The 19091-nt window shown below is 41.4% G+C and overlaps 1 protein-coding gene across 1 annotated transcript in view; it reads right to left on the reverse strand.

The window, feature by feature from the left end:
- SNX7 (sorting nexin 7) overlaps positions 1-18566 on the reverse strand; it is a 58616-nt gene extending 40050 nt beyond the window's left edge. Inside the window, exons 1-2 of the mRNA XM_030573263.1 lie at positions 18381-18566; positions 1904-2086 (exon numbers count right to left, since the gene is read on the reverse strand). Of these exons, the coding sequence (XP_030429123.1) occupies positions 1904-2086; positions 18381-18566 (369 nt within the window). The remainder of the gene's footprint in view (positions 1-1903; positions 2087-18380) is intronic.
- Positions 18567-19091: the final 525 nt, after the last annotated feature.

Consider the following 19091-nt stretch of genomic DNA (forward strand, 5'->3'; position numbering starts at 1 on the left):
AAATGCATCCTAGAATACTCAAGGAGTTAATAGAGGAGGTATCTGAGCCTCTAGCTATTATCTTTGGGAAATCATGGGAGACGGGGGAGATTCCAGAAAACTGGAAGGGGGCAAATATAGTGCCCATCTATAAAAAGGGAAATAAAAACAACCCAGGAAACTACAGGCCAGTTAGTTTAACTTCTGTGCCAGGAAGATAATGGAGCAGGTAATCAAAGAAATCATCTGCGAACACTTGGAAGATGGTAAGGAATAGCCAGCATGGATTTGTAAAGAACAAATCGTGTCAAACTAATCTGATAGCGTTCTTTGATAGGATAACGAGCCTTGTGGATAAGGGAGAAGCGGTGGATGTGATATACCTAGACTTTAGTAAGGCATTTGATACGGTCTTGAATGATATACTTATAGATAAACTAGGAAAGTACAATTTAGATGGGACTACTATAAGGTGGGTGCATAACTGGCTGGATAACCGTACTCAGAGAGTAGTTGTTAATGGCTCCCAATCCTGCTGGAAAGGTATAACAAGTGGGGTTCCGTAGGGGTCTGTTTGGGACCGGTTCTGTTCAATATCTTCATCGACGATTTAGATATTGGCATAGAAAGTACGCTTATTAAGTTTGCAGACGATACCAAACTGGGAGGGATTGCAACTGCTTCGGAGGACAGGGCCAAAATTCAAAATGAGCTGGACAAATTGGAGAAATGGTCTGAGGTAAACAGGATGAAGTTCAATAAAGATAAATGCAAAGTGCTCCACCTAGGAAGGAACAATCAGTTTCACACATACAGAATGGGAAGAGACTGTCTAGGAAGGAGTATGGCAGAAAGAGATCTAGGGGTCATAGTAGACCACAAGCTTAATATGAGTCAACAGTGTGATACTGTTGCAAAAAAAGCAAACGTGATTCTGGGATGCATTAACGGGTGTGTTGTAAACAAGACACAAGAAGTCATTCTTCCGCTTTACTCTGCGCTGGTTAGGCCTCAACTGGAGTATTGTGTCCAGTTCTGGGCACCGCATTTCAAGAAAGATGTGGAGAAATTGGAGAGGGTCCAGAGAAGAGCAACAAAAATGATCAAAGGTCTTGAGAACATGACCTATGAAGGAAGGCTGAAGGAATTGGGTTTGTTTAGTTTGGAAAAGAGAAGACTGAGAGGGGACATGATAGCAGCTTTCAGCTATCTAAAAGGGTGTCATCAGGAGGAGGGAGAAAACTTATTCATCTTAGCCTCCAATGATAGAACAAGAAGCAATGGGCTTAAACTGCAGCAAGGGAGATTTAGGTTGGACATTAGGAAAAAGTTCCTAACTGTCAGGGTAGTTAAACACTGGAATAGATTGCCTAGGGAAGTTGTGGAATCTCCATCTCTGGAGATATTTAAGAGTAGGTTAGATAAATGTCTATTAGGGATGGTCTAGACAGTATTTGGTCCTGCCATGAGGGCAGGGGACTGGACTCGATGACCTCTCGAGGTCCCTTCCAGTCCTAGAGTCTATGAGTCTATGCTCCACAAATACTTATGCCAATATAGTACTTTCCAACTGTATCAGCCTTCCTCTTGTTTCATGTTCTTGTGAAGGGACACAACAGCAAATGCAAATTTCACACAAAAGTCTGCTTTTGCAATCATTAAAATAACTTCAGCTAGTCCTTTAATGATCTCTACAGCACTCAGTCATGCAAATATTTCCATGAGTAACCTTACTCACCTTAAAAGTATTTTTCAGAATCTAGCTGCTAGTTGAAAATAATTTGACTAAGCTGTTAACTCACTGCAAAATCAGAATATAATTTTGAAATGTTACAAAGGTTATTATTTGAAATCCTTTAAAACACTAACACCTGTAAAGTTTTACTTTACACTTAAACTATCAATACTATTAACAAACACTTACCTTTGTAACAACTCTATAGGTAATGAAAGTCTCAATGGCAGTGATGTGACTTTCAGGATCATCAACAGTAATGAAGAGATCCCTTAATTCTGGCTCATCTTCAAACTTGTACTGGTTTAGCATAGAAGAGGGGGATGTTGGTATCAAAGGACTGAACGAATTTGCCTCAGTCAGTGATGTATTCTATAGATAAATAAGACATTTGAAGAAATTCTTATTAACTATAAGGGTGGAGGATTCAGACATCAGAACAATAGCTCTGAAGCAGTGGTGGGCAACTGGCAGCCCGCACAATGCCCATCAGAGTAATCCACTGTCAGGCCGCGAGATAGTTTGTTTACATTGCCCGGCCACCCGCAGCTCCCAGTGGCCGCGGTTCACTGTTCCCAGCCAATGTGGTTGCCCACCACTGCTCTGAAGTGAACAATTAAGATGGTAAAAAGAAAGGGCAGATAAACCTGCGAAAATATACCACAAATACCCTGGCCATCCTCTTATCCTTTTCAGTGGTTAATTCAATGAGTAGTTAAAAAAAAACAAACAAGAACAAGACTGATGAGAGAAAAGCAGTACATTTGACAACAACATTATTAGCTGAAAACAGAAGTCACCTACAAATGCCCAAACTAGTTAAACCAAGCACTCACTGTACTGTACAGGACACTTACCAACCTTATTAAAGTTATTAGCAGCAGTTACCCAGGATTTGAAATCTAAATGCTCTCTTGCAACCTCACCAAGATAGCTACCCTCTTTTCCTTTCAGATGTTTTATGAAATGATTATATCCCCTTGTAATTTATTTAAAGATGTTTATTATTAAAGACCTTCAGTACAGTTTTTAACTGAAGAATCCTTGACGATGAAGGATCAGCAGTATAAGAACTATGTATGTTCTTTTTTAAATCCAGTGGTACTAAGGTTATGAATTACATTTATATATACCACAGGAGAGAAAAACAGATCTCTCTGGTATGACGATAGTAGCTATTAAAAATAAGCATGTAGCTATGCTATGGTATATAACAATTTAGGACAAAGATGGAAGGCCACTATGCCCTAAAAAAAATTCTCTCCAATTTTAGTTAGAAAGTTTTATTATTCAGAAAAATTTAAGGCAGAAAATCAGGACCTTTTTTTTCTTATGCTTGCCAAAGGAAAAAAAGGGGGGAAAAAAAGGGCCATGGGTGTTTACCAGGTCAGAGACTGTCAGCTGGGACCTTAGTTTTAAGCCTCATCTGAAAGACAGCACCTCTACTCATAAAATGACCTCCAGCACAATACTGGGGTATTAGTTTAATAAAAGGAGCACACCTACTAAATATTCCTTCCATCAAATTACGAGCCACACGAGACCATGCTTATGTTAAGAGACCTTAGCCTCATTCAATGCTCAAGCAAACCATTAAGGTTTATGGGGTTCTTATAGCAAAGGGAAAGCATCTAGTCCATATTTTTGAAGTTAGATATACATTGAGCAGCTTTCTTCAGTAAGTAAGAAGGGTATAAAAATCAAAATTTACCACTTCCATTGTCCGGCTATGCTGGAAGATGACAGGAGACAACAAGATGTGGATTAATTAGGCCACAACTTTATTCTGAAATGTCAAGGAGTAACCAGCAGATAGAAGCAAACAGTTCAGGTAATTCTAGAATCATTTATATCTGTCAGCCCTCCTCCTTTATTCATCCTAGTCCCCAGCCTACCCGCTTCTGGGACCTCGCCACTCCCACCCCTCAAATGAGGGTTAAGGGGGGTTATAAAGAGGGGGATTAGTTCCCTGCTATACCAATCATAGGAGCCTTTCCTTTAAAGAATACCTCCCTTAAATTCTTTCCCAGTTTATTCTATCTGATCACTTTATCCTTTCCCTATGGAAAACCTGCACTAGACATCCACCACAAGGAAGTGCCAGCAATTAGCTTGGCAGCCTCCCCCCCCATGCATCAATAATACTCTCTTTGATATCAGCCAAAAACGTGTCATCTCCCAAGTCTGACAAGTGGACCCCATCCTTCTGCTGCAGCAAGTCATTCCGGCCATCCAGTCCATAAAAGGGGCCACACACCTTTTCCTAAAAGCCGAAAACGTCCCCCACCACTTAATGTGCATCGCCATCGCCATCGCCATCAGCGGGAAGAAAAAATTTCTCACAATGGGTAAGTCATAGTTGATAGATTTAACAAGCTGCAGCATCTTAAAGTTGCCAGGCTTTGATTTTACAGGCACAATAATATCAGAATCGGATAAACAAAAATCAAATAAACTGGCTAATCACAGTCCTACAAGGGTCTCACCACAAAGCTAGATTCTTCCTCCCTCAGCTTGAGGCAGCTGGCAGCTTTATTCACATTCTCTAGGGACAGTCCAGCACAAATCATAAATTTGTTCTTGATAGCTATCAGCTCAATCCAACTCAGAGGATCAGTATTTTCTCCTCCTTAGGAACCTCTCTCCCCCTCTTCAGGACAGGAACCATATTTGATGGATTGGTGTATGTCTGTATCAAACTGGAACTTTCAAATTCTCATTTTGAGTATATAACAGTAGCTGCCTAGAGCCATCAAGGACAGACCAATGGCAGCTTATTGTAACACTGGACACCTCCCTGAAAAGCTAACATAAGAGTCATCAACTGTGACAGTCTTCCAAGTAAAGGGTCCAGCATACGACAGTTCTGCTATAGAGACAAGCAAGTTTTCCCAATTTGAACTCCAGAGTGGCTGGGACTTACTAACCACCCAACTGGAGTTCTGCTGTTGATCAGTTCATCACCTGGCAGAGAGGGCAGAAAACATGTTTAAGATCAGGATCTGCTCTCAGCTCCCTCTCCCTTCAAGCCAACCATCCCCAGGTAGCAAAAGGGCTGCAGAAGGCAGAGATACCTACCTCATGACACAATGAGTTGCTTAGGCCTCACCAGAAGGGGTGAACACAGAGGCGGGGAAAGATAACATATACGTTTTTGTTTTTTCCTAAAGATCTGTAACTCTTGTATACTTTAGTAGTAAACGTGCCTGTGATTAAGAAACTCCTGTTGCAAAGCCCGTGTTCCTTGCTTTAACTGCCACCTGGTTCCTGAAGGATTAATCTGTAAACCAGAGCATCCACAGCTAGGTGTGAGGGGAGCATGCATAAGTGACTGGGGAGGGATGGGAAGTCCCAGCACTGGATTTGGGGCCCAGGACGGCTGCACTATGGAGTCCCACATCCCAAGGAAGGATGACAGACAGCGACAGCACAACCAGCCTTAGAAACAGTGCCTGGAGTCTGCCCAGAGCCAGCTAGCTTGGAAGCACGTGGGATCCAAAGGTTGGGTCCAATTACAACAGACTGGTGATAGTCCACTAGAGGGACTCAGCCAAGTATGAGTTTAAGCGTGTGTCCAGTAGAATGATTTTACTGACTACCTAGTCTCTCTCCAGATACTTCTACTCCATTGAAGAGCTTATTGCCTTCAAAAGCTTTTTATTTACTCTGGCACCTAATCAGCATTGGTTGAAAGTGTGGGGGAAGAAGTAAGAGTTGTGCTTTGATAGCTGCATAACTCCATTTGGCTAAGTATGGTAACTTACATGCAGAATGAAAGCCATTTCAAAATATGCTAGATCAGGACACTAGCACAAAATGGCCTTGTGCTGACACAATACAAGCCTTCTGGGGAGGGAAGACGAGCACATCACCACAGAAAGGATTTGAGTAACCATGTAGTTGAGAGGGATGTTCAGTTTGTGGGCCTAAAATTGGACCAGCCAGCTGTGTTTTGGTTGGCAAGTTACATTGTCATCACAGCCTACTTATAAAAGAATATTGGCAGACTACTCAAGTATGCAACAATTCTGCTGTAGGAATCTAGAAGGAATATTACACATGTGAAAACTCTGTTGTTGACTCATAGGAAAATAAGAAGGGTGAAGGGAAGACAAAGTTATCCATGATTATGAAACAAACAGTATCTTAGATTTATTATTGCAGGGTAGTTTTAATGTTAAAGGCATTGTCAATTTTGGTATGCAAACATATCCTCCTTCAAAATTTGTAGTTTTCTTATTTCATCCTCCTAATGCTTTTTGTTTCAGCTGACTAGCTAAAGTCTTTTTAAAGTCATGTTCTGCCATTACCCAAATATTACAACATGTTGGGACACATAGCAGATGTGCTTACAGCAGGAGCTGCAATCAGAGTCAAGCATCTGGAGCTTGCAATCTGCCTCATGCTACATGCTTGCACATGTGGAGGAAAAAGAAGCTGCCATTAGAGGCCTCTGCAGATTAAGTGCTTGGGACTAGAGCAGCAAGAAAGAAACCATTGTCAGTGGCCTGACCAACTGTTCTACTAAAAAGGAGTGCTAGTGACAGGCTACTCAAATACCTGGTTTTGTCCATATCAGATGTTTTGGAGATCTGGAAGCTCTCAGTAGCCAGGTATAAGATTTATATAGAACATATGGGAAACAAGTTCAGGAAGATATTGGCAATAAGGAGAAAAATGCAGGTAAACCAGTACTGGGGAGGTTGGGGGCAGGATTCACAAGGAAAAGTAAACATCGGCCTGGGCCTTTATGGTTTTAAGGGTGTGACGTTATCTGATTAAAATATGACCACATAGATCATTGTTGCAACCACTGTTCTATATTTGCAACAAATCTTGTACAAAATGTGGCATGTAAGATGTCTGTGGAAAGGTTATGATGTGCTGAATATAATTATGCTATTTGTACATATGTATCATTGTTGCATTTGAAGTTATGAGAATTGGCTCTATATTTGTATTTCAAATGTTTAGGGTAACACCCACAAGGCAGTTAGTCAGCACATTTTGGAGGGGCTATTCAAACTGAGTAACCCATCCAAAGGACACACAACTCACAATGGACCATGGGAGTCGCCCATCTATATTGAGTGGACGTTGCATTTGAAATATAGGTAATGGCTTCCTGCAATGATTAAGTGAAATCAGGCATGCACAGGTAACTTGCCCATGTGACTCCAAACTCCCATCTTGTCATCTGTAATTTTCTATTAGTTGTGCTGAGGGCTTTATTCGAAACAACGGGTTTCCTTCCACATGGCAGAAGATATAAAAAGCCCTGGAAACCCCTCCATTTTGCCTCTTTTCTGCTCCAGCCTCTGGACTATGAACTTATACTAATGGGAGCATTCTAACCAAGGAATTGAGGACCTTCCAATGATTTGGAAGCAGTCATAGACTTGACTTAAGCCAACAGTTTATTTCATCATTGCTACAAGCCTGAACCAAAAACTTTGTAATTATTGTATGTATTTGATTCCTTTAAACAATTTTAACTCTCACCTTTCTTTCTTTCTATAAATAAACCTTTAGATTTTAGATACTAAAGGATTGGCATCAGCGTGATTTTGGGGTAAGATCTAAGTTATATATTGACCTGGATGTGCGCCTAGTCCTATGGGATCAGGAGAACCTTTTATTTGAAGAGATTGGTTTTAAAGAACCACTCATCTCTAAGTCTATTGTTTTTGGTAATACAAGGACTGGAATGAAAGGAAACTGCCTTTATGACTTCTTGTTAGCCACTGTGGTGAACCAGAAGTTTATTTTTGTTTCTGATTTGGTATATCCTATGGGGGATTAGCCACCAGTCTTGGGGTGTATCTGCCCTACTTCTCAGCAGTATGTCCTGAATTTGGCATCCTCAGTTGTGACCCACTGAGGCACGGTTACAGTGGCAATTACTGAAGCCATAATTTTTGGTAAGAAGCGACAAGCACTAGTTTTTTTTCATGACATATGGGTAAGGGGCTGGTGCTTCTGGCCTTTAGGGGTGAAGAGAGAAGCAGTTGCTGATCCTGAAAGGGAGGGAAAAATCATTTCCTGTGCACTAAGTATATAAAAATAGAGCGTGAGAGAAAAGAGCATTTTAATACCCACATCGATGAAGATATAGCTATAAATGAAATACTGTTCTTTGTAGAGGAGTAAGAGAATGCATACAGGTTTTTCAAGCCTTTGCTTCAGTCTTCACGGCTGAGGATGTTAGGGAGACTTCCAAACCTGAGCCAGCTTTTGTAGGTGACAAATCTGAGGAACTGTCACAGATTGAAGTGTCACTAGAGGAGGTTTTGGAATTAATTGATAAACTTAACATTAACAAGTCACCGGAACCAGATGGCATTCACCCAAGAGTTCTGAAAGAACTCAAATGTGAAGTTGAGGAACTATTAACTAAGATTTGTAACCTGTCCTTTAAATCGGCTTCAGTACCCAATGACTGGAAGTTAGCTAATGTAACGCCAATATTTAAAGAGGGCTCTAGAGGTGATCCCGGCAATTATAGACCGGTAAGTCTAACGTTGGTACCGGGCAAATTAGTCGAAACAATAGTTAAGAATAAAATTGTCAGAAACATAGAAAAACAAACTGTTAAGCAATAGTCAACATGGTTTCTGTAAAGGGAAATCATGTCTTACTAATCTATTAGAGTTCTTTGAAGGGGTCAACAAACATGTGGACAAGGGGGATCCAGTGGACATAGTGTACTTAGATTTCCAGAAAGCCTTTGACAAGGTCCCTCACCAAAGGCTCTTACGTAAATTAAGCTGTCATGGGATAAAAGGGAAGGTCCTTTCATGGATTGAGAACTGGTTAAAAGACAGGGAACAAAGGGTAGGAAATTAACGGTAAATTCTCAGAATGGAGAGGGGTAACTAGTGGTGTTCCCCAAGGGTCAGTCCTAGGACCAATTCTATTCAATTTATTCATAAATGATCTGGAGAAAGGGGTAAACAGTGAGGTGGCAAAGTTTGCAGATGATACTAAACTACTCAAGATAGTTAAGAGCAAAGCAGATTGTGAAGAACTTCAAAAAGATCTCACAAAACTAAGTGATTGGGCAACAAAATGGCAAATGAAATTTAATGTGGATAAATGTAAAGTAATGCACATTGGAAAAAATAACCCCAACTATACATACAATATGATGGGGGCTAATTTAGCTACAACGAGTCAGGAAAAAGATCTTGGCCTCATCGTGGATAGTTCTCTGAAGATGTCCACGCAGTGCGCAGAGGCGGTCAAAAAAGCAAACAGGATGTTAGGAATCATTAAAAAGGGGATAGAGAATAAGGCTGAGAATATATTATTGCCCTTATATAAATACATGGTACGCCCACATCTCGAATACTGTGTACAGATGTGGTCTCCTCACCTCAAAAAAGATATTCTAGCACTAGAAAAGGTTCAGAAAAGGACAACTAAAATGATTAGAGGTTTGGAGAGGGTCCCATATGAGGAAAGATTAAAGAGACTATGACTTTTCAGCTTGGAAAAGAGGAGACTAAGGGGGGGATATTATAGAGGTATATAAAATCATGAGTGATGTGGAGAAAATGGATAAGGAAAAGTTATTTACTTATTCCCATAATACAAGAACTAGGGGTCACCAAATGAAATTAATAGGTAGCAGATTTAAAACAAATAAAAGGAAGTTCTTCTCCACACAGCGCACAGTCAACTTGTGGAACTCCTTGCCTGAGGAGGTTGTGAAGGCTGGGACTATAACAGTGTTTAAAAGGGAACTGGATAAATTCATGGTGGCTAAGTCCATAAATGGCTATTAGCCAGGAAGGGTAAAGAATGGTGTCCCTAGCCTCTGTTCATCAGAGGATGGAGATGGATGGCAGGACAGAGATCACTTGATCATTGCCTGTTAGCTTCACTCCCTCTGGGGCACCTGGCATTGGCCACTGTCAGTAGATAGATACTGGGCTAGATGGACCTTTGGTCTGACCCAGTATGGCCGTTCTTATATGTGAATTAGTGATCATGCCACATTTTGCATCTGATCCACCCCAAGTAATCAAAGATAAACTGGAGAAGTTGCATAAACAGAAAATGAATTTACTTTGCATGTCAGTATGAAGCTTAGTCAGCTTCAGAAACTGAGCTGAATGTAGCCAATTTGTGACTTTGCAATACTTTCTCTTTTTAATATTTTCTTCTTTGTTGCTGTACAAACAGAAGATTAAGGCCCAGATCAGACTAATATATGTACCAGTGAAGACTCATAAGTTCCAATAAATAGGGTTTGCACCAGTGGATCCATTTGTGCGAGTGGAGCTTAAATGGCATAAATGCTACGTAAAACACTGGTCACATCATGACTTGTTAGTTTCACTGATTATTCCGGTTTTCTGATGATGTGAGGCTTGATATTCTTCTTATTTGTGAAGTTAACCTATATCTAACTTAAAGATGCATTTTCTCTCCAAAAGCCAAAGGCCCTGTCATTTCTTTGCCATATTTCCTCAAGGCTTATCTCACTACTTAGATTGTTAAAGTAGCACAATTACTATTGGTATTTTTTCAAGAATATAAATGTTTGTAGGTTATAGATATGGTGGTTTCTGTGTGGCATTCCATCAAGATTTTATTTGTTCACAGCTTTCTGCAGGAGGGGACACTAAGAAGAATACAGCTTCAAGTCGGTCCCTTTAAAAAGCCATCAAATTAACAAGCAATTTATGTTAAGAAAGAATTTAATGTCAGTAAGGAGAAGTTTTATGCATTCATAAAACTGATTAACATCACAGTAAAATGTATGCCTATTGATAAATTCAATGTCTATGCTAGTTAACTGCTCAGAGATGTCTCACTTTATTATTTCCTTATATTATAAACTGAGTGTGTGACATTTGAAAAACTATATTTTTTGTAAATAATTTTTACCAGGACATCCAATTCTAAATACTCATTGATGCTTCTTATTACAGTCATTTAACTTCATAGTTGTCACAGATAAAAGTTTTGCAAAAAATTTCAGAGGTAGATGTTTTTCTGAATTCCAAGTAAGAATCTTTAATTTCTTTGCATTTCCAACATATACCTTTCACAAAATCACCTCAAATAGACAAGGTTATTCAGTTTCACACTGTGTATTTACAAGAAGAGTATCAAACTCCTACAGAAAAATCTTGAACATATACGTAGGAACAGACCTTCAACAGGTTTAAATTGTCACAGATGCTCAATTGACTTCAGCAGATTTCTGGCAGCTTATGCCAGTTGAGGATCTGCCAAGAACTCAGGTGGAAAATTAACCTGTTGGGTTCAGTTTATAGATGACTGTTCCAATAACTGGTGAAGTGTAGTGCAAGTTTCAATACATAACAGTATTCCAGAACAGAAAGTCAGACCAAATAGATTTTCCAAGCTCTCTCAGATACTGTGGCTGACTGAGAGAGGATTTCTCCAAAGGGGTAGACCTGGCCAGGCATACAGAAGTTTTGAGGGGAGAACATGGTCAAGAATTTGAGCTGGTCAATAACCAAAGTCCTGGCAGCTATGGTCAAAACTATGTTATTCCATTATAGCATGGAGCATCACGTGTATCATGAAATTCAAGAAAGCAGAGGATGAAGGGAAACTGAAGACAACACCTTGATTTGACTTTACCTTACAAGATGGAACAAGTTTCAGCACTCTTTTAACCATTGTAACAGAGGTTAACATAAAAAGGAACAGGTCCTGCACCTTGAATATTACACAGTGCCCAATCAGGCTGACAACACTGGGTGCTGGCCTTTGATATTTTCTCTCCAGATATTGGTCAAGGTTCCTATATTAAAGGGACTGAGTCATGGCATGATTAGTTGCACCCTGTTCGCTGATGCTCTCCAGTATGAACAAAAGGCCTCAGGCTCAGCTACGAGCAATTAAACACTTTCTGTTGGGAATTATGAGCACCTGGGTGGTAGTTACTGGGTTAATGATGTAATTGAAAAGAGGGAAGTGGAAACAAAGGGAAGCTTAGAAGGAAAGCTCAGAGGGTGAGCCTGGGCTGAGGAGTAAGGACTGTGGCGAAGCCCCATCTTGCTCTAAGCCTGCATTATACTGTGATATTTTGAAAGGAAAGAATAAATACACAAGTGGTGAAGATAACAACCTGGTGTGTGAGAGACCACATAAACTGGTCAAGCAGTCAAACAATGGGTAGTGACAGAGACTCCCTGTAACATGGACAATGTCAGGCTAAACATCCATGTGTTTTTTTTACAAAATAAATGCTTTGTGTTTATATTCTGAGTAATACCTTTAGATTAAAGTAAACAATTAAAAAATCTTATTTTTCACCATGTAGCTATTTGGCCTATTTTCATTGCCTAAACTGAATTAAATGAAAAATTAAGTCAATTTCACTTTTAAAGGCTCATGTACCAGCACAATAAAACATTGTTTAGGCTACAAATCCACAGAAGACTATATCTAAAGAAAAAAAAAATCACAGCTACTTTGCATCTATTTATTTTTATTGGGAACATTTTATAGATTTTGGAACAATAAGTTTTCAACAAGTTAAATCTGAAACCAAAATTTGCCTCATAACTACCCCTTTAACAGTAGGTATGTAACTACAAGGTATAATTCAGGACTAGCCAGTTAACAATACAGGTAGTCTGAGAGACTGAAAACAAGAAAGCAAGTTGTTTTGGGAATCACGTAAAAGGGCCTGATCCTGCAAAAGAACTGTGTGTGCACAACACTCACTGGCTACAGAAGAAGTTGAAAGTATTAAAAACCTTGCAGGAGACTTTCACTACCATAGAAAATCGGATCCCAAATCTGCATCTTAAGTAAACTGTCTTCCTCACCTATAAACAAAAGCAGTACAAATGTTCAAGACAGAAAAGGGATGCTATGCTTCCAAACATAGTGTGAAATGTTTGTTTTGTTTATAGAAATAAGTTACCACTTGGATACCTTTTAACAGGTGTTATATTTTCTCTTTGATATAATTAGGGAATACATTTCTGCCACTTGGATTCTTAATAATTATAAAGTTTTTATAGCTACCCTTAAATACTGATGCAATCCATGCTTTATAACAAGTTTTTGATATAAGGTACCTTATCCCTTTGATAAGCAAGCAGCAGCATAACTAAACTAATTACAACAGACCAGCAGATATAGGGTATATCTATCGAGGGATAAAAGCCCTACAGCATGGCTGTGGCTGGACAAGGCCAGCTGACTTGGACTCCCAGGGCTCAGGCTGCAGGGCTAAAAATTGCAACATTCAGGCCTGGGTTGGAGCCCGAGCTCTGGGACTCTCCATCCTCGCAGGGTCTTAGAGCTCAGACATCTACACAGCAATTTTTCAGTTCCAGAGCCCAAACACCACCAGCCTGAGTCAGCTGACCTGGGCCAGCTATGGGTTTTCTTATCCCTGGGTAGACATACTCAGAGGCAAATGAGTATTACTTCCTGAATAAATTTCCTAGCTTAGACAGTAAAACCAAAAGCCAATATCACACAAATAAAAGTCAAATAACTCTTTAAGTTATGTTTTTGCACTCTTTTGCACTAAATTGTTCAAATGGATTCTCCATTTCTCATTGTCCTCAAATCAGGATTGGACATCTTTCTGGAAGACATGCTGTAGTATAACAACTATTGGGCTCACTACAGAGGTAAGCAGTATGGTATGGTATACAGGAGGTCAGACTAGATGATTTAATGGTCCGTTCTGACCTTACCTTATTAATATCAAGATTTTACTTCAGTACCGTACTATCAAACACATAACTGTTTCACAGTAAGTATGAAGTCTCTACCGTTATCCTTCTAATATAGGCCGGGTAGCTGTGTTAGTCTGGATCTGTAAAAAGTGACAAAGAGTCCTGTGGCACCTTATTAGACTAACAGACGTATTGGAGCATAAGCTTTTGTGGGTGAATACTCATTTCATCGGCTGCATGTACTCACCCACGAAAGCTCATGCTCCAATACGTCTGTTAGTCTATAAGGTGCCAAGGACTCTTTGTCGCTTTCTAATGTATTAATTTCTTCCCAGTCCTCTGTGACCAGTGCCTAACTGTGTTTACAGAAATACTGGAAATGTGTGCTCAAGTAAATAAATGTTGAATTACGGTCCAAGTGCTATAGAAGTACGTGTGACATCAATGCCAAATGAGTTTGCACTTAATTAGAGAGACAAGGTTGGTTAGGTAATCTCTTTTATTGGACCAACTTCTGAAAGAGACAAGCTTTCGAGCCACACCGAGCTCTTCTTCAGGATGAAATATTTGCTGCTGCTATCACTATACTATTAGATATTCCACTGTTTCTTTCAGAGAGTTAGCAATCTATTGGGTTTTCTTAAGAAGCCTCAGAGGGTAGGTGGTTATCACTCCATATGCTATTTTTGGAGCCTGTTTGCCTTATCAAGACTGGTTCAGTGCATGCTCTATTCTTTACCAAGTTTGAGGGTTTGCTTGAAAAGAGAAGTTAATAATGACAGATCTTGATTTTACCAAATCAGACATAAAACAAATTATTACCATAACCGAGTCATATTTAGTGCACCAACTAACAGATCTTCATACAATAGTTGCAATCTTGGAAGAATTAAAGAATACCTGGTTAAAGAAAAATCACTTAATGAGATGGAGGGGTAGCCTATTTGCACTTCCCAACACGTGTCTGCACACGCACTGATTATTTCCTCTAGATTTATGTATTATTTTACACTTTAGAACAAGCACTGTATAGCTCTGAAAAACTATAACAACATTTATCAGCCAAGTGAAAAATGAATTAATCCATTCTATATCGTGGTGATATTCAGAATGGATTGAGATGATTTTAATGACCAAGTGGAAAGACTCAATTTAAAATCACTGATATTAAATCAACTTTTCCTTTTGTGTTTCAGTTATTTTCTAAAGAAAGGTGCATTCTCATTGATTGATATAACCATTTTAATATGTTGATTTACAACAAGAGAGCCTTTACACTCGATTTGGCAAGTCTTTTTGCTACCGAGGAGGGTACACTATAACTGTATACATTATTTAAGGAATAATATGGCCTAATATCTTCAGATTCTTATTAAATTGTACATTTGAGTATGTTAGGAAACAATGAATGATATATTGCTTATTTAATAGATAATTTACTTTTTGCTCATATTTGAATCAAGCTGCATAAGGATGATAACTGGAATTTAAGGAAACACACAAAACAGCACATAAAATGCATTTGTATTAAACAAAACAACCTTAAACATTTTATTAAGAGAAGTTTATGTATCAAAACATGTTTCACTTACAATTAAATGATTTATTAAACAGAGGGATTAACTGTAGTCAGTGAAGTAAACTGATTATTTCAGGGCAGTCTGGGAAAGTTTTCAAACATGTCTAAGTGAAAATGACAAGAGCATAAGTTCCTGGTCTTGCCTAAACCTTGAAAATGACACAATCTCCTAAATTACTCAGACTGACTTATTGTGCCAGATTTATAAAGCTTGACCTCAAAAGTTAGACTCAGGGGTAAACATCTAAGTTTTTGACAGAGGCTTATGGATTCAGCATATATACTTTTTATGTAAATGTTTAAAGAGAAGTTTAGGCCTTACCACATTTTGTATTAAATTCAGATTTTATTTTAAACAGGTTTATTTTAAAAATGAAAAATATAATTTAATCCAAAAAGTCTAATTTAAATAAAAACAATCCAATTTTTAATTAAAAAAATCATTGCTTTTTATCCATCTTGGTGATATTTTAGTAATCTGTTTAAAAAGAAAAAAAGGTATGTACCCAATGTAAGGTATCAAAGAATTTTGCAAGGCCCTACCTAGTCTTACAACTGGAGCCATGTGAGTGGACACCAAGAGGATGCAGAGGTCAACTAACTGATCGCCGCATTTGGCGTCAGGAAGGAATTTCCCCATAGATATTAGCAGGGGGTAGGGGGTGGTGCTTGCCTTCCTCTTCAGCATGGGGCCTGGGTCATTTGCAAGTTTAAACTAGTGTAAATGTGGATTCTCTGTAACTTGAAGTTTTTAAATTATGATATGAGGACTTCAATAACTCATCCAGAGGCTATGAGTCTATTATAGGAGTGGTTGAGACTAGATGATCATGAAAGTCCCCTCTGGTCTTAGTCTATGAGTATAACTCATATGAATCCAAATTCAAGATCAGGGCCCAAAAGCCAAGGAATTAGGCCCTGAGCCTACAAACACTTAAATATGCACTTAACTCTATCACAATTGCCAACATCAAGAGTTCAAATATTATAAGTTAGACCTCAAAAATTATCAGAATAGGTTAAAAGGTTTTGTTTGTTTTTAACTGAGTTCATTTTATTTTCTGGCTTCTAAGCTTCCACCATAGAATCATAGAAGATTAGGGCTGGAAGACACCTCAAGAGGTCATCTAGTCCAGTGGGTTTCAAATTTTTTTTCTAGCGACCTAGTTGGAAGAAAACTGTTGATGCCTGTGACCCAACGGAGCTGGGGATGAGAGGTTTGGAGTGAGGGAGGGGGCTCTGGGCTGGGGCAAGGGGTTGAGATGCAGGGTTGGGGCATGGGCTTATGTTGGGCAGCTCCCAGTCAGTGGCACAGCTGGGGTGCTAGAGGCAGGCTTTATGCCTGTCCTGGCACCACAGACCATGCTGCGCCCCAAAAGTGGCCAGCAGCAGGTCCAGCTCGACGGCTTCTAAGGCGCAGCAGCCAGCAGCAGGTCTGGCTTCTGGCCGCTTCCGGGGCACAACGCTATGTCAGAACAGCTAGCATCGTTGATGGGACTTTTAACGGTCCAGTCAGCAGTGCTGACCAAAGCCGCCGCGACTCAGCGCCTTCCATTCCACAACCCAGTACTGGGACGCCACTTGCAGTTTGAAAACCACTGATTTAGTCCATCCTCCTGCTCAAAGCTGGGCCAATCCCAATTAAATCATCCCAGTCAGGACTTTGTCAAGTTATGATTCAAGTCATGTTTCCACATTTTTTTCCTGCAACCATGAAGGCTAGAAACTTGTTTTAAACAAACAGTGAGATTCTCGACTTCAGGAGCTGTGGTGTTAAGAAAACAAACAATCACAAGATTCATGATAGTTCAGAAACTACTTCCATGAATGTAGTTAATCGTGTGTGAATGTTTGCACAATTTGGGTTCTATGCCAAGTTCCAGATACTAATCATTTTGTCCCCTCCTCTATTAAAGTATATGTAAATTTAAATGATACCTATTCGCCATTTGATTTACATACACAACAATAGTACACACACTTAAACTGTTTTGAATAAACTCAAGTATGAAACTTGTGTACTGGTGAGTATATTTCAATATACACTGTATATAAACCATGCCTGTAGATTAAATATTTAGATATTATATTTATTATGTATTTTATTGGTACATATGACACATTATTGTAAATTTCAAGTGTTGTACTTAATTAAAGATAATAACTAGGGCTTTGATAATGCAATAAGATCTATACAGACAGGCCTCTGCCCCCACTTTAGGACTATGTAGGGAAACTCACACTGACCTGTGCACATCACACTGTAAGATTGAGGTTCTAGGCCAGTTGCCTGTACAATAATAGAATTGTGTTTGCACCCACAGACAAATTTACCAAACAATTTTATCTAGGCGTTTAATAATGAAAACAGAGGCCAATAATTGTTTACTAAGAAAAAACTGCTGAGAGAGTCAGAACACAGACGTCCAATATCCAAAATTACCATAATAGCTCCCCTAGTACAAAAAGCGTAGCAGCTGAGGATACTTTGATCCTACAGCTGTCCAACACCTATTACTGGCATAAACTGGATAGAAACTTAAAAGTTAGCAACTTTTATTTAAAAACGCATCCTAAAACTATTACAGTACTTAATGGATGGTGAACCCCCACTGGGAAAAAACCAATCACCTCTATGCATGCCAGAGAACCATTAAATGCAAATTCCTGAGGAGGGGGCACCTATCTCCTTGTTTTTAAATAGTTGTTTGAAACATGAGTGGAAAACAACAGCTGCCTACAAGAATTAGAACACTACGTGCACTTCAACTGCTTGTCTTTCCTTTTTCTACTCATACAATCCCTATTCTCGGCTCTTTAAAACAAAGCAGATGATGACGTCTCAGGGTAATACGTGTGCAACGCTTTGAAGGGGAAGAGCGCTAGTTCTCTACCAAGCTTTATTGCCACTGCCTAGAGCAATTAACAACCTCCAGGACCGTGCCCAGGTAGCAGAGGTCACTGTACCTGGATTGTTGCTCCGACTACACGTCCACGGGAACCTACAGACAAGTGCAAGATTGGGGTTCCCGGCCCATGACTCCCCGCCCCGCATCAGGGTGATGGCGGGGGGGGGGAGATCAAGTTAGGGCACGGCAGGGCCGCCCCCGCTGCGGAGTGTCTGCACTGTGCAGGCTGCCCCATCCCGAAGTGCAGCGGGCGATGAGACGAGCCGCGGACAGTGTCAGGGCCCCGGGCGGGGGAGCCCGTCACATCGCCGCCGCCCCGGAGACAAGCCCTGGCGGCACCACAGACGGGGCAGCGCCCGGGGCAAAGTGCAGCGGGGGCAGGAGGGCGCGGGGCGGGCAGGGACGGGCACCTCTCCCTCCCCCGCGGCTCCAGCCCGATCCGGGCGGGCGGGGGGCTCGGGCTGCTCGGCGGGGAGAGGGGCGCCGGGCCGTACCTTGCTGAACACCTCCAGGTCCTCCTCGTCGTCGTCAAAGGCCAGCTCCGCCGGGGAGGCGGGGGGCGGCGGGGCCCTGGCTGCGCCGGGAGGGCCCGGCCGGGGCGCAGCGGCAGCAGCTCCTCCCCCGCCGCCAGGGGGGGAGCCGGAGAGCGGCGGCTCTGGTACCCTGCTCTCAGCCTCCATCCCTCTGTGGCAGCCCGGCCGGCGGCCCCTGCGATTGGCTGCCGGAGCCCGCCAGCCCCGCCCCGCCAGCCGCACGCACAGTGCGCAGGCCTGGAAGCGGCGGCGGCGGCCGGGCCCAGAGGCAGGGAAAGGGGGAGTGGCGCAGGGGACGGGGGGAAGAGACGTTCCGCGGAAAGGGGAGGGCGGGGCGGACAGAGCCGCCTCAGGGACTGGCGAAGTTGCCGCGTGTGCGCTTTGCACGCTGGCGGGGGGAAGCAGCTCACCCACCCGGGCTGGGCTGCAATCCGAGAGCCTGCAGGCGGCAGGGCTCCCCGAGGAGTGGGTGGGTGGGTGGGTGGGGAGCAAACCGCCACCCTAGCAGCGGGCTACCCAGTGTCTGGCGGCTGGGCACTCCGGGGGTCATAAGCCTGAAGCATCTCTGCAAGGGCTGGTGGGGTGAATGCACCAGGCACTAGCCGGGGGGGCAGGGGAAAGTGCGGCCCATAAGCTGCTAGAAAGCCTAAGTGCTATCAAGCCTTAGTGAAG

The sequence above is a fragment of the Gopherus evgoodei genome, chromosome 8 (assembly GCF_007399415.2).
Source record: "Gopherus evgoodei ecotype Sinaloan lineage chromosome 8, rGopEvg1_v1.p, whole genome shotgun sequence".
Classification (NCBI taxonomy): Eukaryota; Metazoa; Chordata; order Testudines; family Testudinidae; genus Gopherus; species Gopherus evgoodei.